Below are 23,257 nucleotides of genomic sequence, written 5' to 3' on the forward strand. Positions count from 1 at the left end.
CTGGAGAGGGCTGTAGCCAAAAGGGAGGAGCTGCTTGATAAGATATATGGCCTTAAATAGGGAAAAAATGCCACCACAGATGGTCAGCACAACTGAGAGGAGGTGAGGAAAAATTACATTACTCTTTTTCTTCTCAACTTTTAATCTCTTATGCGTGGCTTCCATTGGCTGAATTAAGAAAAAAAAAAAAAAAAAGGATAAACGGTTGCCATCAGTTCAAACTCGTGGTAATTCCATGAGTATCAGAGAAGAGCTTGCTCCATATGGTTTTCAGTGGTTGATTTTTCAGAAGTATACCAGCACACCAACGGGCCTTTCTCCTGATGAAACTTTGGGTGGATCGAATTTGCAAACTTTCAGTTAACAGCTGTGTGCACTAATCTTTGGCATCACCCCGAGTCTCCTCCATTGGCCAAAGCCAATCAGAAGCCAAAGTTCAAGGAAGCCTTAGTGACCAAAGCCACAGAGTTCAGCGACACAGGACACAAAGCTAGGCAGAGCTGGGTGGGAAATGGAAGTGATCCTGCAAAAAGTTTTCTAACACAGTTTACCTCTTTTGATTTTCAGTGTCCACTCTTGTCTTTTATCTTCAAATGGGAGAAAAAAAAAAAAAAAAAAGCCAGGGGAAACACAAAAATTCTACCACTACCATCTTGTAATCAGGTGACGTAAACTGTTCCTCTCATTTGGAAATTAAATGGGCAATGTAGCCTACACGACACTTCTTCACATAAAGCAGCTGGAGAAAACAGAAAAAAATAATAACCAGCAAAGAATATAAACGCATCTGTAGCTGATGAGGCCAGTTTCACATTCCCCATTGCTCTTTGCTGGAACTAGGTTGGTCAGTTTTCTTTTCAATTGTTATTTGTTTGTTTGTTTTTTTAGTTTGGGGTGTGCGTGTGTGTGCTGATTGAAAGCTTCATTGTAATAGAATTTAAGTCTTAATGACCCTTTGTTTGTCCAGTTGTCTTAGTTTTCCATTCTTCAGCATTTTTGGACATAGGGATATGAACAGTTGATCCAGTAAAATCTATGGCTTCAGGTATGCTTCGTTTTTCCATCCTGTAGCAGAAACACATATTGAATAATTGTCCTAAAGGCTGGATGTGAGGGGAGTCACAACATTCATTTTAGCTGAAACTTGACTTTATCCAGTGGAAACACTCCTCTCTTAAGTACTAGGAATTCAGTAACAATGCAGTAAGCCTAGGGTTACAGGGAAGAGAAGTAAGTAAATAACAAAATATTTTTATTAGATCTAGTATTAATAGGGTCTGTTTCCAATTTCACTTTTTGAGTTCCAAATCCAAGCATTCTGACTGTATGGGAGGAGGCATCCGATCCTTAGTTTAAGGCTGATAGGCTTACTAGCTGTTGTTTCAGCATGCCACAGTACTAATTAACTGAGTTGTTTCTAAGAGGTAGATAAGATGGTAAGAAATCTATAGGACAGAGTAGAACTGCCCCATAGAATTTCCAAGGGGCGGCTGGTGGATTCCAACTGCCAATCTTTTGGTTAGCAGCCATAGTTTGCTGTAGCTCTTAACCACTGCATGACCAGGACTCCAGATAAGATGGTAGTACCAGTGAATTCCGTGATCATGAGCACATTACATACTGTATTTACAGTAAAATGAGTTTCTTGTTCAGAGATGATGTTGCGTGCAATACCATGACTATGTAAAAGGCATTCTCAATTGTGTTGCTAGCAGATATGTTCCTGGCATGGAAGACAAATCCATATATGGAATACAAATCTATTCTCATGAGGAAAGCACGCTACCCACTCCATGATAGAAAAGCTATACTGTATTCACATGGACACCCCATGGCAGACTGGATGCCTGGGCAATGCTATCACATGAAAGGGTAGAGTTGGGCACTTTCTGTGACAGGCATTCAGCAGGAAGTAAGTATAGCCTGCCTGGGTGAATGGGAATTGATTAGGTTGAGCCTATGCCTTCTTCCATTCTGCCAACATCATCACATTAACCACTGAGCAATACACTGAAGCGGTGAGAAAAGAGGCTAACTGGCATTCACTGGATGAGCTGTCTTGTCCACTCAATTATTATATTGAGGATATTTGGATTTTATTATAGATTCTTTTTATTTTATTTTTATTTTATCACTTGTATTGAGGTACAGGAGTCTCTGGGTGGTGAAAAGAGTTAACTCCACTAAAAGGTTGTAGGTTCAGGTCCCCTTAGAGGTGCCTCAGAAGAAAGCTCCGGCTCTCTACCTTCAAAAACTCAGCCACTGAAAACTCTGTGAAGCGCAGTGCTGCTCTGCCGCACACGGGGCCGCTGGGAGTCACAACTGTTAGCAGCTGTGGTTGTGTTTAACTGAGGTGTGATTTATACAATAAACTGTGAACACTGAAAGTGTACAATCTGATACGTTTTGGCATATGTAAACACCAGCGAAAACATCATCACAATCAAGGTAGTGAAAAACCTGTCACCCACAAAGTATCCCTTACGTCCCTGTATAGCTCTTGCCTCCTGTATCTGTATTCCTTCCCCAGGCAGTCGCTGATCTACTGTCTATCACTACAGATAAGTTGTCATCTTACAGAATTTTATAAATGGAATCTTACTGTGTGTACTACTTTTTGCCTGGCTTCTTACACTCAACATAATTATTTTGAGGTGCAGCCATATTGTTGCATGTTTCAACAGTCCGCCTTTCTATATGGCTAAGTGGTGCTGTGTGGTCTGGTTACACCTCAGTGTATTAATATATTCACCCACTGTTTGACATTTGAGGTTTTTTTTTTTCCCCTATTACAAATAAATCTGTATGAAAAAATGTGTACAAAGCTTTAAATGAGCAAATGCTTTCACTTCTCTTGGAAAAAGTAACAAGAAGTGGAATGGCTAGGTAACATGATAGATGTATGTTTAATATTTTAAGAAACTGCCAAATTTATTTTCCAACATGGTTTTAACACTTCAAATTCTTACCAGTAGTGTATTAGAGCTTTAATCCTTTATCTCTGACAACTCTTTGTGTGGTCAGGCTGTGTGATTATAGTAATAGGTGTATAAAGGAATTCCATTGTGATTTTATGTCCATTTCCCTGATAAATAATGATACTGAGCATTTCCCCTTTACTATTTTCTTAAGTAAAAATTTTGTTTGAATTATTTTGTCAATTTTTAAATTGAATAGTTTTTATTATCATTTTCTCTCTGTATATTCTGGATGAAAGAATCTTTATATATTGTACATACAAGCTCTATACCAGACAGATGAATTGGATATGTTTTCTCCAAGTCTGTGGCTTGTCTTTCCATTCTCGTAGCAGTGTCTTTTAAAAAAAAGACTGTTTAATTTTGATGAAGTCCAATTTATCAGTTTTTGATTTGATTCTTTGGTTATATCAAAGAAAATTTTTTGCCTACATAAAGCACAATAACTTTCTTCAATTTTTTTTTTTTTCTGAAAGTCTTAAAAGTTTTAGGTATTACATTTTAGATATATGATTCATTTTTAGATAATTTTTGGTTTTGGTGCAAGATATGAGTCGAATTTGTTTGTTTTATTTTGCTTTGTTTTTTGTTTTTAATATAGATATGTTGCTTCAGCATTGTAGGTAAAAGGCTGTCCTTTCACCACCAAATATCCTTGCACCTCTCTGATAAAAATAAGTTGTCCAAATATGTGTCGGTTGATTTCTGGACTCCAATGATTTTTCACTAATTTATTTTTCTGTTTTAATAAGAATACAGCAGTTGCTTGATTATCTTGTGATTATAGAAATAATTAAAATCAGGTAGCTTGAATTCTTCAATATTATCATTCTGTTGCATTTATTTTCAGAATTTTATATGAATTTTAAAATCGTTTTCTAATTTCTGCAAATAAATAACTTTCAGTTTTGATTTGCATTGCATTGAGCCTGCAGATCAATTTGAGGAGAGTCTGTCTTAACAATATTGAGCTTCAAAGCATCAATACGCTATCTATATTGGTCTTCTTTCTTTTCTCCCAGCAGTATATTTTAGTTTTAGTGTCCATGTTTTATATATCTTTGCCAGTTTTTTCTTAAGTATATCATATTTTATACTATTTCAGGTTATTTTTTACTATAATTTCTGATTTTTCATTGCTAATATATAGAAATACAATTTTTTTCTACAGTGATCTTAAATTCTGAAATCTTGCAAAACTCATTTATCAGCACTAGTTTTTCTATCCCAAATACTGTAGTTTTCATCTCTAGAAATTTGATTTTTTTTAAAATTCCATGTCTCTCCTTATGTTTTTGAAGTCCTTTAATGTCTTTGCTTCTATTTCTTACATCCATTACTTCAGAGTTAGTTTTAATTGATGAATGTCGAAACTGTTTTTAGGGCCAACACATTTGGAATCGTGATGCTTTCTTGGTAAATGGTCTGTATTATCATTATGACACCTCTCTATTTACCTCAAGCAACTCCATTTGTCTTGAATTTTACTCTGTTACTAATATAACCAGGGAAACCCTGGTGGCATAATGGTTAAGTGCTACTTCCACTGACCATAAAGGTCGGCAGTTCGAATCTACCAGAGGCTCCTTGGAAACTCTATGGGGCAGTTCCACTCTGTCCTATAGGGTCGCTATGGGTAGGAGTAGACTCGACTGCAATAGAATTTTTTTTCATATAGGCGTTCCATCATTCTTATGCCCAAAGTTTACAGCTTGTAGCTTTTTATTTTCTCCTTCTATTTTCAAACACGTTGAACGGATTTATTTAAAGTGCAGCTCAATTTGACAGTGCACAGTGAAGTTCTCCTTTTTTGTTCTAACATCTATCTATTAATTAAGGTACTCATCTACTTGCATCTGATGTCATGATATATTTGGGTCGAATGTACCATTTGTCATTTGTTTTAGTTTTTTTTTTTTTATTTTATTTTTGCGCCTTCATTTTCTTTTGACCATGTTTGCATTAGTTAAATTCTTTCATTTTTCCCATATTGTTGTCCTTTATACATATAAGGAGCCCTTGTGGTGCAGTGGTTAATTGCTCAACTGCTAACCAAAAGATCAACCTTTTGAACCCACCACATGCTCTTTGGGAGAAATATGTGGTGGTCTGCTTCTGTAAAGATTACAGCGTTGGAAACCCTACAGGGCAGTTCAGCACTGTCTTACAGGGTTGCTATGAGTAAGAAATGACTTGATAGCAATGGTTTTGGTTTGGTTTTGTTTATAGGTATACCTCTTTTTATAATTATCTTGAGTAATTTTTCTAGGGCTAATGATAAAAAAAAAATGATATGTCTCTTGAACTTATCAAAAAGTAACCAGTTGCCATCGACTCCAATTCATGATGACCACAAGTTTGTCAGAGTAGAACTGTGCTCCATAGGATTTCCAGTGTATGATTTTTCAGGAGTAGATTGCCAGGCCATGCTTCCTAGGCATCTTCATGTGGATTTAAACCTCCAATTTTTCAGTTAGCAGCTGAATGCATTAACCATTTGCACTACTATTCTTTAGGTTTCTTAATTGACATGAATGCTTCTGTTTTTGAACATAGAGCTCATTCCTTTATTTTCAAATTCTCTTATATTTTAGCCTTAACATTCAAATTTACCATTTCTTGCCTTTAACACACAGCCTTTAGTCAAATATTTCTTTGTCATTAAGACCTTGTGGCATTAAGGTCTTTCTACATGGAGGTGAAATAGGGTAGAGGCAAGAAAAATGACTCACACAGTCCAGGGCTTACGTTTAATGGTTTTGTATAAAACACATTTTTTTTAATTACTCAGTTACCACTATTTGCCTTCCTTCCTCCTTCTCTTCTTTACATGAACTTACCTGCTTATAATGCAATTACTGATCATGAGCAGATAAAACACTAAAAATAAGAACTTTGCCAATACTCATCATTTCAATCTAACCAAATTAATTAAATGTCTATCATATTCCAGAAAATATGTTGGGCTATGGAGATATAAAGATGAATAAAATTTTTTAGTGATGAAGAAAATGTAGGCAATATTCTAAAATCTTATAAACAATAACACCAAGCACGATCTTTGAGGATTCCAATGTGGTATACAGATACTTCAATATCTTGGATTGAGCATAAGAATGTATTAAAAACTGGGATTGATTACTGTCTGAAAAGAAAAGCAGAGTTGATTTTATGATGAGATAAAAAAATATATATATGAGATAATTTATTGACAGTAATTAAGATTTCTTAGAATTTCAGAGAAAGAACCAAAGTTAATATATGGAGACTATAAAAAAAAAAAATTTTTATAACAAATAAGAAAACAGATTTTAAAAGTCATATGTTTGAATCATAACACAATCCATTTTGATAGAAATTTTCTCATTGCTACCATGATGTCTTTGTTCCTCAAACAATATATCATAGGGTTAAACATAGGTGTCACAATGGTGTAAAAAAGAGAAAGGCGTTTGTCCACTCCTACTGAATGACTAGACTTTGGTCTCATGTATGTAATGATGCCTGATCCAAAGAACAAAGCCACCACCATAAGGTGGGAAGAACAAGTGGAGAAGGCCTTGGCTCGCCCTGTTGCTGATGGCAGCTTCAGGATGGTTGAGATTATTTGGACATAAGATCAACTTATCAACATAAAAGGTATAGTGACAACTAGAACAGCAACCACATAAATCAACATCTCAATCATAAATGTGTTCTCACAGGCTAGTTTAAGCGCTGGAGGTATGTCACAGAAAAAGTGATCTAGCTGGTTATGTCCACAGAAGGGTAGAGAGAAGATCAGATTGGTGAACCCTATGTGTACTGGAATTCCACTGATCCAACAGCCAGCTGCCGATTGGATACACAGTCGGGTGTTCATGATGAGAGGGTAGAGTAATGAGTTACAAATGGCCACATACCTGTCATAAGCCATTGCAGTCAGAATGAAGCACTTGGTGGCCCCCAAGACCAGAAAGAAATACATTTGAGTAGCACAGGCCAGAAAGGAAATATTTCTATTCTGTCGACAGAGGTCTGCTAGCAATCTAGGGACAGTGACTGACACATAACATATTTCCAAGGAGGAAAAGTTCCCAAGGAAAAAATATATGGGGGTCTGGAGGGAAGGGTACACCTTGGTTATTATGATAATGAGGCTATTTCCAATCAGGATAATCATATAGATTATCAAAAACACCCCAAAAAGAAATCTCTGGAGGCCAGGAACATCAGCAAAGCCAAGCAGGATGAATTCTACCAAAGTGGTGAGATTCCCCCGCTCTTTTTGTCCAGCGAATTCCGTCTGTAAACAAACTGATTTCAAGGTTTAGAAGTCACTTTAATCTTCTGGAACCAGCTGCAAAATGGCATGTCTTGAACCAATGATTTCAAGTCCATTGTCATAGGAGGGACATCCAGGTTTTGTGGGTTGATAGGATAAGCTGTTTTGGTAATAGATTTCAAATCCTATATCCTAAAATTCCAGGATGTGAAAACAAAATTATCTTACACTCTATTCTTCCTGCTCATAATAAATACTATGAACCTGTGAAAAATGAATCACAGCAAAATAGACAACAATACAAAATACCAAAACACATCAGATTTCCTATACTCTGGATAAGATCTCCCTTAGTTTACAAGTGACATACTCTTAATGAGAAAGGTTTCTCTTTCTTGTCTTTTTTGTGCCTATTTAATTTTCGATTGTTTTTTGTTTTGTTTTGTTTTTGTTTCTGCCTTGCACTTTCTCATTTACAACCTTTTTCATATTATTCCTCCATTTTTGCTTTGATGCTTCCACTCTGAGGTGCATCTCAGACAACCAATTATCAAGGCAGCCAGTATGACTCCAATTTCATGTCTGATTCAGTCCATCTGGGGTCATTCACTGCCTAGGAAACAGACCTAATTACTGATCACAAAAATCATAAATACTCCCTTTCCGCTATAATATATTTATCACTTAGCAATGGCCAGTATACCATACAAATTTATATTAAAAACAGTGTACCATATCAAATCACACCATCACTTAATGTTTGAGATACAAGATAAAATAAATAAGATTTTGTTATATTATATTCTCAACCATACCATGGCCCCAATAAATTTTAACAATTAAACTTAGAGTCTAAATTTTAGGCCCTCAAGGCATAATTAGGTAATTTTAAGACTTTACAGAGTTATTAAACAAAGAAAAGAAGAAAATTGTGTAAAAGGAGAATTTAATCATGGAGTTCTGATCTGACACCAGACGAAAAGTGAAATCTTCTGTTTGTACTTTTTTTTTTCCATTTCTAATTGTAAATAGAGAGTCCCTGGGTGGTGCAAACAGTTAAGCCCTTGACTACTAGCCAAAAGGTGGAAGGTCAAATCCATCCAGAGGTCTCTCAGAAGACAGGTGATCTGCTTTTGAATGGTCACGGCCTTGAAAACCCTGTGGACCACAGTTCTGCTCTCTATACATGAGGTTGCCATGAGTTGGAATCAACTTGAAGGCAACTTTCAACTACAACAACAAATATAAATAAACATCTTTTTTTAAATAATAATTAGAAAATACAGTGTTGCATACAGTGTAGAGTGATCCTAACCAGCTTCTTCAAGAATTAAGCATTTTTATCCCAAAGAAATTCAGCCTCTCTTCTACTATATTTGACCTTGGACATTCCTTTGCAGAATATCCATCCAAACTTTGTTTCTCTCACTAATGTTAACTGTGACCTTTGTCACAGATTGTGACATACTTCAAAATCTACACTGTCAAGAGTTTTGAACTCACCTCTCTATTTACGAGATTCCAAATTCTTCTGCATTTTATATAGGATATAATTTCTCTTCTTTTAAGACTCCAAGTTCCCCTTCCCTCTCACATATTCCAAACAACTTAGGCAATTTATAGTTCCTACTTTTATTTTCTTCTCACTATCAGCAGCTCCTTCCTTCTTAGTTAAATTAATCCTCCATTCTGACTTTTACTTTTCACAACATACCCTAAAGATAGAATACGTCTACTAGTTTCTCTACTAACAGATCAGACATGTCAAGGCGAAAGATCCAGGACCTAGAAAGTTTTAGGTTAAAATAATACATTCTATAAACTGAGACCAAGGGCATGCCCTAAACTCCCGTTTTGCCATCTCTATTCTATCTTTGTCTTCCCCATCTCTCTCTCTTTTATTATTTTTTTCTACTCTGTTCACATTTTTGTAGTTATTTTGCCACTTTACATCGCCTCAAAATTTTATATCACCTTTCCTGTATTTACTTTTTTTTTTTCTCTAGAAGTTATACATTATGAAAACTAGCTTTGAAACAACTGGAACTATAAAGAATTTGACTTTCAACATCCCAATTATGTTTGGATGAAAGTTTAAGACAGTAAATCAATATATATTTTGTAGTATATATTGTAGTTTACTTATGGTCCACACCATGTGTGAAAAACACAGTAAAAAAGTAAAAATATATATATATATATATGTATGGGTTCAGTTTCTGTCTTTACAGAGATTTGAGACTAATAGTGAAGTTAGACATGTAAATCATGTATTGCAACAGAATGTTCAGAGTCTATGCAGAGAAAAGTACAAGGTGTTACAGAAGGAAGTCACATCTAATCTGAGACTTTCTGAGATGTAAAGATATCACAGAACTATTGTTATTTCTACTTTCAAGAAAAGAGAACAGAATATTCTGAAAGGAAAATAATACCCTCATCCCCTTCTCATTTTTGTATTCGAATACAGGTACTTAGACAGGCAGGTGCTTTATAAATATTTCCTGGATGGCAAATGAATGAATGAAGAATTTACACTTACCTCAGCAATCTTGTTCCATGTAACCTAGACTCAAGAACTCATTATCCAAATAACTGGACACTGAGTGACTTAAAATGGAGAAAACAAGTATTATGGTGATATGTCTTTAAATTATCAGAGCTTACTGTTCTTATTTGAAAAAATATATACACAGTAGTAATAATATGTAATTCAGGGAGTCTTTTTGAAGAGTAAGTAGCATAATATATGTTAAACGTTTGACTTAAAACAATCAGTTGTTGTTCTATTAGATATGGTTATTATGATCATTACCACAGTTATTGTGTTTATCATGGTTATTTTAATTTATACCCTTTTTCTTTCCTCTCAAACTTTGCCCATCTTTTCTCCTGCCCTGGAATATTCTTTTTTCAGTCTAGGAGAGGGGAGTATGTATAGGCCAGTGCTTTAGCAGGAATGCTGAACTGATAATTAGTAGATTTTATTCTCCTCTGTGTGATCATAAGCCAGCAGCAATACCTAGATAAAAAATCACTTTAACTTACTGGGTTATTTTTCTTTTTAATATCCTTTGTGCCAGTCTCTTGTAATTTGGGCATACAGGAAAAGACATTGCTATAGATACATAAGTAACTTCAGTAGTCCCCATATCTTTACTGAAAAGAGGTTCTCTTCCATCAAGGAACCATCTTTCTTTGCAACTTTTTCTGCTTTAACAGGGAGAAACATGGAGCTGGGAGTCCCTGGTTGGGGCAAATGATTTAGCACTCAACTATTAGTCAAAAGATCGGCAGTTCGAATCTACCCAGAGGCACATCGGAAGACAGGCCTGGCAATCTTCTGAAAGCTCACAGATTTGAAAACCCTATGGAGCAAGTTCTACTCTGTGCACACGCGTTCTCCATGAGCTGGAATCAACCTGATGGCAACAAAAAACAGCAGCGTCATGGAGCTGTAGGGAAGAGTGGAGAAGACTGATTAGTTAAAACTTACTTTTTTTGCTGATAATTTTTGAACATTTATTAAGTCCTGAACACCACGTTAATGACTTTATTAGCTCACTTAATGCATTCTGAATAAACTAGGTATTATAGTTCACATTTTACATGTGGAGCCAGAGACATAAAAAAGTAAAATAACATGAACAATGTTGAGAAACTAGTACATAACCTAACTTACTTCAACTCAGCAGTATACTGTCAGTCCTATTCTTAACCAAAACTCAACAGGTTTTACAGAGAATTCAATAGAAAATATTATTTTGTATTTGCTGCTCTAATAATAGTAATAAAACCTTAAGAAATATAAAACTCTTTATAACAATAAAGTGATTGCATGTCCCTTTTATATATCGTTTACTATTATAAAAATTAAGACATTATCATTGGTACTGTTTGTACATTGCAAGTTCAAAAGACTTTTCATAAATGAATCCAATTCCAGGAAACTAGTTTCCTTGAAGACTTTTGATTTTTGAGATTAAAAAACAAAACACTACAATAAAAGAAGCCAGAAAAAAAAAAAATTACTGCTCACCTTTTCACATTGGGGAGGAATCGCCTTATACTTTTTTTTTTTTCATCTAAAGAAAAGAGGCTTAAATAGTATAGCTGTTTGTGTTTAGGTTATTCAAGTAACAAATTCATTTTCATTTTCCCCTGAAGCATATCCTTCACTTTTAAATCAGTCAGTGCCCTTTAGGTGGGAAAGAGCCCATTATTCATTGTGAGGCAGCTGCTTCCAATGCTATGTTGCACTTTTAAACTCGACGATCTGTCAGGTTATTTGCAAAAGAACCCATGCTGTCTCTGACCGGGTTATTGCAGCAGTGAAGTTTCTCTGTGGAATACAGTCTGAGGAGTACTAACCTCGGGGCCACTCTTCTAATTTTTTCACACCTGTTCCATCTTTAGAGAGTAAAATAATTAATGGGAAAAACTGCATAAGACATTCCCAATCTTAGAGTGAATTTATGAAATAGAGTCAAGTGGTAGTCAAATGGTATTTACGTGAATACTAAATCTGAGGATGCAAAGTCTGAAATGATCAGAAAGCCTTCTTATACCCTGTAGTTTAGTCACAGCGTCTGCCTGGAAAGCTCTTGTCCATCTTTTAGAATCATCTAGAACATCACCTCCTATGGAAAATCAAACAAAAAACCATTGCCACCGAAGAGATTCTGACTTGTAGTAATCCTATAGGACAGAGTAGAACTGTCCCATAGAGTTTCCAAGGAGCACCTGGTGTGTTTGAACTGCTGACCTTTTGGTTAGCAGTGGTAGCTCTTAACCACTATGCAACCAGGATTTCCCTCCTGTGAAAAGTAACCCTTTATTCTCCCCAAATCAAAAGCCAAATCAATGCCATAGTGTCCATTCCAACTCATTGCTGCCCTATAGGACAGACTAGAACTACCCCACAGGATTTCCAAGGCTGTAATCTTTATGGAAGAAGACTGATACATCTTTTTACGGCTTTATTCTCCCAAAACCAAAACAAACAAACAAACAAACAAACCCACTGGTTCGAGTTGATTCTGACTCATAGCAACCCTACAGGACAGAGTAGAACTGCCCCGTAGAGTTTACAAGGAGCACCTGCTGGATCCAAATGGTGACCTTTCGGTTAGCAGCCATGGCTCTTAACCACTATGCCACCAGGGTTTTCTTTATTCCCCCAGGCAGACACAAATATTTCTATAACCCTCCAATGTAGCTTCTCTTTTGACCCTTAATTCTATTTATTGTAGCTTCTCATTAAGAGACTGGCTGAATGGTCATGTGACATCGATCTTGTCAGTGAGGTAGGAGAGAGAGTGATGTGTGAAGGTTTAACCTCACTTGCTTAAGAGGACATCTTCTCCTGGACTTCCACTTTTTCCCAGTTGGGATGGCTGACACAGTGATGACCAACAATCATGGAAATTAAGAGGGAAATGGTGAAGTGGCCTCTTCCTGCGTAATTGCTTAAAGTGGAGCTTCACACTAAAACTGGAATCCATGTCCGTGATTATTCTCCTTTAAAGTTTCCAAACCTTGGAATATTATGACTTTCCTATTTCTCAGTTTAGCTTAATATAATCACTATGGATATATGACTTTTTCTACTTAACTGCTACATGCACTATCTAAGAATTTTTCTTTACTCACTTCTACTTTGCAGATAAGCTGTTGCATTCAAGTCCATTCCAACTCATAGCAACCCTACAGGACAGAGAACAGCTGCTCCATAGGGTTTCTAAGGAGCAGCTGGTAGGTTTGAACTGCTGGCCTTTTGGTTAGCAGCCATAGTTCTTAACCACTGAACCACTAGGTCTCCATTTTGCACATAGTCCCTAAATAATACATGTCTGCTTACACCTGGCCAGAGATGATTAGTATGGCCATACCCAACATGGTCCAGTCAGAGCACTTCCCTGTGGCTGTTTGAATAAGTACTAAGATTGTAGTTATAATTTTTTAAGCTTGGGAATTATTGGCCATGTCTCCCCCTGTATTACCTATGGTAGAACTTTAGGGACATAGAGGATAATTAAAAAGATGTACATTAAATAGCTGAGATGAGACAAGGAGATAGAATCCTATGTTGTATATGAGTCCTTGCTTCAAGTTGTTCCCTGAATCCAGCTACTGGGTTAGACCCTGTTATTCATGCAGTATATCCCAGTATCTTGATTAAAAAAAAAAAATTAGTTGGGTTTAATTAAGGATTCTGAGTTTGTCATGAGAAATCTAGCTATTGTAATGTCTCTTCCATGCCTACCCTCCCTGAAAACAGACATAACACTAGACACTGTGCATTTGAAATGATTCATCTCTGGTCTCTGAAGTGCAGCAAAAATTTGAAGATGTAGCCATTCTCCTGCACAGAAAGGTGATACCTTTGACAATGACATTGATATTTTTATTCAGAGAAAATATCACAGAATAGTAGCAGAGAAATGGTATGAGGAGGCTGGAGGAGAAAGAATGCATGTGGGATAGTTCATGGATATATATGACTTCGACCACCTGCCCAATTTCTCTTTTGCTCTTTATCTTGTGCATCATCTCCTTTTGGAACATTTAAAAGCCTAAGTAGGTGCCCTTTCTCATCCTCAACTGAATCAAGTATCATCCCCTTATTGTAGTTGCACAGGACAAAATCAAATGTATAATTTTAAAAACCTTATCATATATCTGTTTTTCTCCTATGATTTTTTTTCTTTCTGTTTTTCATATAGTTTCTTATTCTTAACTTCTTAATTATGTAAGGCAAATTTGGATAATATTTATTCCAATGTCTGTTAGTATTAAAAGCATATAAACTTCTTTCAAGGCTTAATGATAGACTGGGATAGAGCATGGTGTATCTCAGGAGAAATCTCTTTAAATCATTTCGAAAAGACATTTTGGAGGAGTGCTATCAATTCCACACAGTTGTGAGCTTGAGATTCAATATCTGTACTCAAAGCTGTTGCCTCATAAGCTCATGCTAATTTTCCTTAAGAACCAGCTCTATCAACTACATTGATCCATGGTATGAGCTGATCAGCAACATTGCTCAAAACTCCAAAGTACAAATCAGATCTCCACGTACACTGCTTGGCCTGGGAAGGAGATCACCTACTCGTGAAGAGGTGCAGGAGTCTGTGAACTTGCATGGGAATTTTAGAGTGTTAGAAAAATTAAGATACTTCTAAGTAGGGTCATGCACAGTAGAGATCTTGTTCCTGATCTTTGTGGACATATGTATAGGTTTCCCTCTATTCAGTAAGACACCGGTTTTAAATCTACAAAAATAAATAAAGATGATGATGATGATAGATGACAGATAGTGACTTAGTTATCTAGTGCTGCTATAACAAAAATACCATAAAGGGATGGCTTTATCAAAGAGAAATTTATTTTCTCACAGTCTAGTAGGCTAGATGTCTGAATTCAGGGTGTCAGCTCTGGGGGAAGACTTTCTCTCTATTGGCTATGGGGAATGATCCTTGTCATCAATCTTCCCTTGGTCTAGGAGCTTCTCTGCACTGGAACCCCAGTGCTGTTTTCTTGGTGGTATGAGATTGGCTGTCTCTCTGCTTGCTTCTATGTTTTGTATCTCAGAAGAGATTGATTTAAGACACAATCTAGTCTTGTAGATTGAGTTCTATCTCACGAACATAACTGCCGCTAATCCCACCTCATTAACGTTATTGAGTTAGGATTTACTCTCAAACTCATCTCATAAAGGAATTGGTCAGTTAGCATCTTTCTTCTCTCAAGATTTGTATTTTAATTGTACCCCAATGTCTTTCCTTAATCTGCTTGGAATACTTCTTCAACTGAAATATACAGAAATGTATATTTCTCACTTTTATCTATTTCAATGTAAATGGTTGCACATATATTAAAAAAACTTAAAGGTTATCATTTGAAGAATCAAGTTTATATCCAAATATGATGTGTAATTACTAGTGTATAAGAAATATTTTAAAGTTCTATAGGGATTATTGTATGTTTGCATATTTGCCTCTAATTACACAGCACCTGCATATATATTATCATCACCATCAAAATTTCTAAACTTATGGAGTTCTTAGTATATGTCAAGCATAGTTTTAAGGAATGTAATTCATAACCTTATCTAATCTTATTACAATGAACGAAGTTGGAACTAATAAAATAAGATTTTATTAATAAGTGAACAGATTCAAACTCCCCTTTTTTAATTTTATTATGTCTTAAGTGAAAGTTTACAGCCCAAATTAGCTTTCTTTTCAAAAACTTTGTACACAAATTGTTTAGTGACATTAGTTGCAATCCCAGCAATGTGTCGGCACTCTCCCCCTTTCATTTTCACCCTGGGTTCTCTGTATCCATTAGTCCAGTTTTCTTGTCCCTTCTTGCTTTCTCCTCTTTGCTTTTGGGCAGGTGTTTCCCTTTTAGTCTCATATACTTGATTGAACTAAGAAGCAAGTTCCTCACATGTATTATTATTTTATAAGTCTGTCTAAACTTTGGTGGAATGGTGGATTAGGGAGTGCTTCAGTTCTGAGTTAGCAGGGGGTCCGGGGGCTGTAGTCTCAGGGGTTCCTCCAGTCTCTGTCGGACCAATAAGTTTGGTCTTTTTTTGTGAATTAGGGTTATTGTTCTACATTTTTCTCCCACTCTGTCCAGGACCTTCTATTGTGATCTCTGTGAGAGCGATCATTAGTGGTTGACGGGCACCATCTAAGTTCTTCTGGGCTCAGGCTGGTGGAGCTGTGGTTCAGGTGGTCCATTAGTCTTTCGGTCTATTATTTTCCTTGTGTCTTTGGTTTTATTTGGAGCCCTGGTGGTCCAGTGGTTAAAAGCTACAGCTACTAACCAAAAGGTAAGATGGCTGCTCAAAAGCTTTTAAGACCCTAGGTGCTACTCACCAAATTAGGATGTAGAACATTTTCTTTATGACGTATGTTATGCCTGTTGACCTAGATGTCCTCTGACACCATGGTTCCCAGCCAGCAGCCCCAGTAACAGTCCTTCAAGGTGTTTGGAATATGTCTAGAAAGTCTGTATGACATTGCCTTGGTCAAATTGTGCTGACTTTCCCTATATTTGTGTTGTCTTCTCTGCTATCTAGTTAGTGATTCTCTCTTGCCACCCCTCCCCTCCCTCTTAACTATCAGAATGTTTTTTTTTTTTTTTTTTTCTGCAAATAAACCTTTTCTTGGGTTTTTACAATAGTGGTTTCATACAATATTTGTCCTTTTGTGACTGATTTATTTCACTCAGCATAATGCCTTCCAGATTCATCCATGTTGTGAGATGTTTGGTGGATTCATCATTGCTCTTTATCATTGCATGCTATTCCATTGTGTGTATGTATCATAGTTTGTTAGTCTGTTCATTTATTGATGGACACTTAGATTGTTTCCATCTTTTTGTTATTGTGAATAATGCTACAATGAACATGGGTGTGCATGTGTCTATTAACGTGATGGCTCTTATTTCTCTAGAATATATTGCTAGGAGTAGGATTGCTGTATCATATGGTATTTCTATTTGTAGCTTTTTAAGGAGATGTCCTATTATTTTCCATAGTGGTTATACCATTTTACACTTCCTCCAGCACAGTATAAGAGTTCCAATTTCCCTGCATCTGCTCCAATATTTGTTATTTTCTGTTTTTTTTTTTTTTATTTGTGCCAGTTATATCAGAATCAGATGGTATCTCATTGTAGTTCTGATTTACATTCCTCTCATGGCTAATGATGGGGAGCAAGTCCTCATGTGTCTGTTAACTTCTTGAGTGTCTTCTGTGGTCAAGCATCTGTTCATATCTTTGCTCATTTTTTAATTGAGTTTTTTGTCTTTTTTTTTGTTGTTGAGGTGTTGAAGTATTCTATAGATTTTAGAGATTAGACTTTTGTCAGATATGGTGCAGCCAATTTTTTTTTCCTAGTCTGTGAGTTATCTTTTTACTCTTTTGGTGAGGTCTTTTGTTGAGCATAAGTGTTAATTTTGAGGTGCTCCCAGTTATCTAATTTCTCTTCTGGTGTTGGTGCACTGTTAGTTATGGTTTGTACACCTTTTATGCCATGTATTAGGGCCCCTAGTGTTGCCCTTATTTTTAATTCCACGATCTTTATCTTTTTAAGTTTTATATTTAGGTTTTTGATCATTTTGAATTAGTTTTTGTGTGTGGTGTGAGGTATGGGTCCTTTATCATTTTTTTTTTTTTTACAGATGGAAGAGTCAAACATTTTCAAGTAACCTTTCAAAAGCTATTTCTTAAGTATTAAAAAAAATGAGTTTAAACACAGTTTTCTTGTTTTCAGATGCTATATTAAGTATCCCCTTTTACTGTTCTTAAGCATTTATTATTATGACAATTATTTTATTACGGGGGTATGTATGAGCGGTATTGGGTTCTGAGATATTAATCACAAAGAGAATTATTTAGTGGATATGCCCATCAACCCTTTTTTAAAAAGCACTGTCAACAAAAAAACAAGGCTCCAGGAATTAACTGGATACCAATTGAGTTGTTCCAACAAATGGACGCAGCAATGGAAGTGCTCACTTGTCTATGCCAAGAAATTTGGAAGACAGCTACCTGACCAACCATCTTGAAGAGATCCATATTTATGCCTATTCCAAAGAAAGGTGATCTAACCCAGTGTGGAAATTATTGAACAATGCCATTAATATCACACACAAGTGAAATTATGTTGAAGATCATTCAAAAGGGGCTGCAGAAATATATGGATGTGATAGAAATGGAATATCCCACTATATACTAGATACTAAATTTATGATTATAAATTCACAAATGCCACTTCCTTAAAAGAAAAAAAAAAAAAACCTGAAATCTTTAGACCCAGATAGTTCAATGGTAATTTCTGTTTAACTTTTAAGGAAGAAACAATACAAACATTACACAAGTTCTTTCAGAAAAGAGAATAGGGGCAACTCTTACAAAAATTGTTATATGGATCTAATATAAGCCTAATATCAAAATTTGAAATATACATTATGTGGAAAAAAAATGACAGACATGCCTTTAATGCTCATGTATTTAAAAATCTTTAATAAAAGAAAAGAAAATTTAATCCAGAAACACTAAAAATAATTATCTATCATAATCAAGTGGGATTTATCTCAGATTTGTAGGATTGGTAAATATTGAAAAATCAACCATATTAAAAGAAGAATAAAGGAAAAGATGTTATCATATTGGATTCAGAAAAGATTCCTGAGATTTTTTTCATATTTCAATTTCTTTTCCTTTGTAATTAAGAAAGCTTTTGACCTGATCGTATTCAGAGTTTTTATGATATATTAACATATCTTAATAATTATTTTAAATAATTTATATTATAATAAATTAATACATTTTTTGATATATTAATATTTTTCTGATATAACATTGTAAAATGTTTATTAGTCTCAGCATCTTTTTTTTTGTCCTTTCTTCTCTCATTTTTCTTTCTATAAAACAAAAGCCAAGTACCTTAAAATGGTAATACAAATTGCATGTATTTCTGTGCAGATGAATTAGGTAACACTGCCAAACCTGAATGGAGAACCCACGCCACGGTTTCCTTGTTATGCCTCAAAGCGTCCCCCTGTCTGCTGCTGAATACTCCTGGAGAGAATTTATCTACAGAGCACCAGTCAATGCATGACACATGAAATTGTGTGTTTTGTAGAAGACTAATCTAACATAGCCCAAGGGGTATTATTAGTGTTTAGTGATAAAATAAGGACAAGATACTGAATATATAGTATGATAATTGATACACTATGTAAGTAGACATATAAGTCAACATTTTAAACACAAAGAAAAATTATTGGAAGAAAATACATCAAAATATTAAAAACAGTTTTGAATGAGTTTCATTTTCTTTGAATTTTGTTGTATTTCTCTGCTTTTTCTAATAAGCAATGCTTTATTCCTATGATAGTATCATACTTAAAAGTATAAAAAGAATTCAGTGTAAAGAATGTACTATCCTACCATTCGTAGTCAACTACTTGGCCTTTGAGTTACAGAGTAATTAAGCGTTTCTCTAAAAAGAGTTTATCTAACATTCTAGAAAAAAAAGGAAGACTAAATCATCATGGTTCTCATTATGTCTCTTCTAAAGGAGTAGGCAACAATCTGTTACAAGCCTAACGTGAATATATTAGTCCTTGAGTTTTTATCTTTGGAAAGGTGCCGAGCAATGTCCCTTGGAAATTAGTCCCCAAGGATGATGGAATGTTGCATTCTCAGCAACTCCCAGTATATGAAGTGCCGTGGAATTACTAGGGTGAGAGGCAAGGGATATTCAGCTCGCTTAAGTTCATAGTCGCTCGCAGGTATTTTTTAGAGATGTAACTTCCTCTCAAATTTTGCATTTGACTAGGAACTGAACAAAATTTGAAGGTTGATTTACCTCAGGAAAAAAAATGCATCCACAGAAATGTAAACATTTTGCGTTTGAAGGGAAAACAATATTATATCACAGAAATTTTCATCTCCTTAAAGGCTTTATTTTATTTTACTTTATTTATTTTTTTTTTTGAAGAATACTTCGAGCTTGACAAAATTCCAGACAGGTAATATTGGAAGAAGAAACTTTTCACCAAGTTTGGCTCACTGTAAGTATTATTCTCAAAATTAGAGGGTTTTAGGTCAGATCATGCAGCCCTGGTGGTGCAGTGGTTATACGCTCGGCTGCTAATCAAATCCTCAGCAGTTCAAATCTACCAAGTCAATCCGTGGGAGAAAGACGTGGCAGTCTGCTTCCGGTAAAGTCCTACAGCCTGGGAAACCCTGTGGGGCACGTTGTACTCTGTCCTACAGGGTCACAATGAGTCGGAGCCAACTCCACGGCAATGGGTTTTAGTTTTGTTTAGGTCAGATCAAATAAAATGGAGACATCTACATACGCCTTACCATAAGTGATGCTAGGGTTTGTGGAAACAGACTTACGGAGTTGGTGGAATCAGCTGTATATAAGCAATTATTCATATTTTGGAACTATAACTTTCAGAAGGTATTTTATTTTAAATAGTCAAGAAAACAAAATGTCTTCTAGAAATGACTATTCTGTGGTCTCCAATTTTAATACATCACGGTAAAAACTCCAAAGGTTGAAGTTTCCGATCTGTCTGTTGTATTAAATGATATTGAAAGCAAAAGGACATAAAATGATGGATTACAACTTTGTTTCTATCACTGCCTACTTCACGTTTATAATTTTTCTTCAGGTTGCCAAAATTAATTATAATTAAGAACATAGTGTTATGAGCATGCTTTTTGTAATAAACCTAACATGGTAGAATCACAGAGCCAACATTTACTCGCTTTTACTTTGGATAAATTACTTAAACTTCTGTGCCAGTTTTCTTATCAAAAAATGTGAGTAATAATAACACCTATGGCATGATATTTTCATGGAGATTAAATGTGTTAGGAAAGGGAAGCCTTGAGAACACTGGTCATTTCATGCTAATTACATAATATATGTTACTTTCTGATTATATAACATTCCAATGTCCATTTACACCCCTATTTACATATAGCAATGAAATTAAGATTTTGTTCAGTCATATTTTGTAACCTACTCTGTATTACCAATTTATAGAAACACAAAACTGTTTTTTTTTTTAATTCCAGATCATTCATCCAGACAAAACCTGTTTGAAGTCACTGATGCTAAGTATTAATTTAATCTTCTACAGTTTAGAGAAGTTGCATACTATGAGTAGAAGTAATAACACAAACGTGTCTGACTTCATCCTCATGGGACTGACAGACTCTGAAGAGATCCGGCTGGTCCTCTTTACTCTATTTCTCCTAATATACCTGGTTACTCTGTTGGGGAATACAGGGATGATACTAATAATCCGCCTGGATCTCCAGCTTCACACCTCCATGTATTTTTTCCTCAGTCATCTTTCATTCCTTGACCTCAGCTACTCGACAGTCATTACTCCTAAAACCTTAGAAAACCTACTGACTTCGACCAAGGATATTTCATTCAGGGGCTGTTTCACCCAGATGTATTTTTTTGTCTTCTTGGGTGGCACAGAATGTTTTCTTCTGTCTTCTATGGCCTATGATCGCTACGTAGCTATCTGTAATCCTCTACAATACCCAGTTATTATGTCCATGACACTCTGCCGCTCCCTCATCACTGCATCCTATGTGATTGGCTTCATTGACTCCTTTGTCAATATCCTTTGCATGAACACATTGCATTTCTGTGACTCCAATGTAATCCATCACTTTTTCTGTGACACACCCCCAATTTTAGCCCTGTCCTGCACTGATACACATGATACTGAGAGCATGATATTCATTTTTGCTGGCTCTACCTTAATGGTGTCTCTTATCACAATTTCTGTGTCCTATGCATCCATTCTCTCCACTATACTGAAAATTCATTCCACTTCAGGAAAGCGAAAAGCCTTCTCTACCTGTGCCTCCCACCTCCTGGGAGTCACCATCTTCTATGGTACCATGATTTTTACTCATTTAAAGCCAAGTAAGTCCTACTCCTTGGGAAAGGATCAAGTGACCTCTGTTTTTTATACGATTGTGATCCCCATGCTGAATCCACTCATTTATAGTCTCAGGAACAAAGAAGTGAAAAATGCTCTCATTAGAGTTATGCAGAAGAGAGAGAGCCCAAGGCATGTAAGACGGCAGTGATGTTCCCTATTTAATCTCAAATTTTCTTTCTTTCCTACTAGGTATTTCCTTGGTTTTTCTCTCTAATACCAATTTCATCTTTCAATTGGCCTCTATTTATGTCGAACTATTTTTTACTTGATTATATATGATCTTGGACATCTCTAGCCTTATTTATTTATTTTTTTTTAGAAATCTATATAGTAATTGGAAGCCAGGAAATATGAGTTGAACTTGTGGTTTAAATACATATACCTTTAAGGAAAATTAACGTGCAAAATAAGAAAATAGGCTATCATTTTTTAAACTGTATTGTACCAACCTCCATGCATATCCAATTTCAGAGACTTTAGTTATGGGTAATGAAGCCCTGGTGGTGCAGTGGTTAAGAGCTCGGCAGCTAACCAAAAGATCAGCAGTTCAAATCCAGCAGCTGTTCTTTAGAAACCCTGTGGGACAGTTCTACTGTGTCCTATAGGGTCTCTGTGAGTCAGGATGGACTCAACAGTAACGGGTTTGGTTTGGTGATTTTTTTGTTTGTTTTAAATTACATTATATCAACCTCCATGCACACCCAATTTCAGAGAATTCAGTTGGGGATAATAGCTACAGTTTTGGCACAATGATAACAGTTTCAGAGATCAATTTATGCGTTATACAGAGGGATGTATATATAGCTCAGTGATTATGAGCGCTTGTTTTTGAGTTAGACATTCCAGGGTACATTCCAGGTCAGCTACCCATTTAGCTGTATGACCCTTAATAAGTTACTAACACTTTAAGCCTCAGTTTTCTTAACTGTGAAAAATAAATAATTCCTGGTCCATAGAGTTACAGTAAAGTTTAAATCTGACAAAAACGCATTTCTTGCAGTACTTAAATGGTGCTCATTATCATTAGAATATATGCATCCTTGCAATATTTAAGGAGGCCTGATGGTAGAATGGTTAAAGCTCTCAGCTGCTAACCAAATGGTCGGAGGTTCCGACCCACCAGGCACTCTGTGGGAGAAAAATGTGGCAGTCTGCTTTCGTAAAAATTCACAGCCCTAGAAACCCAGTGGGGCAGTTCTACTCTGTCCTGTGGAGTTGCTATGAGTTGGAATCAACTAGAAGGCAGGGGGTTAGGGTGCAATACTTTTAATGCACAATGCCATTTGTTATGAAGAATTTTCCTGGTGTTTTGTAAATTATTTTTAATTAACTTAATTGATACACACACCAATAGCTTAAAAATTAAAATAAAAAAACTCACCCCTTCACATTTTTGAGCTTGTAATGAAGTAAATATTGTAATATAATTAAATATAGAAAAATGGTTTACGTTAATATTCAAGAAAACTTGGAAAATATTCAAAAATATTAAAGAAAATAGAGATGA

General features: G+C 35.6%; 1 protein-coding gene and 1 pseudogene across 1 annotated transcript; one reads left to right on the forward strand and one right to left on the reverse strand.

The window, feature by feature from the left end:
* Window positions 1–6,309: 6,309 nt before the first annotated feature.
* On the reverse strand, window positions 6,310–10,344 carry LOC135232095 (olfactory receptor 10AG1-like; annotated as a pseudogene).
* A 10,563-nt stretch (window positions 10,345–20,907) lies between these two features.
* Window positions 20,908–22,069, forward strand: LOC100672491 (olfactory receptor 8H1-like). Its single transcript, XM_064289117.1, has one exon. It carries the CDS (start codon window positions 20,945–20,947, stop codon window positions 21,896–21,898), a length of 954 nt encoding a protein of 317 aa, XP_064145187.1. The 5' UTR covers window positions 20,908–20,944; the 3' UTR covers window positions 21,899–22,069.
* The last annotated feature ends 1,188 nt before the right edge of the window (window positions 22,070–23,257 follow it).

Source organism: Loxodonta africana, chromosome 7, assembly GCF_030014295.1.
Source record: "Loxodonta africana isolate mLoxAfr1 chromosome 7, mLoxAfr1.hap2, whole genome shotgun sequence".
Taxonomy (NCBI): Eukaryota; Metazoa; Chordata; class Mammalia; order Proboscidea; family Elephantidae; genus Loxodonta; species Loxodonta africana.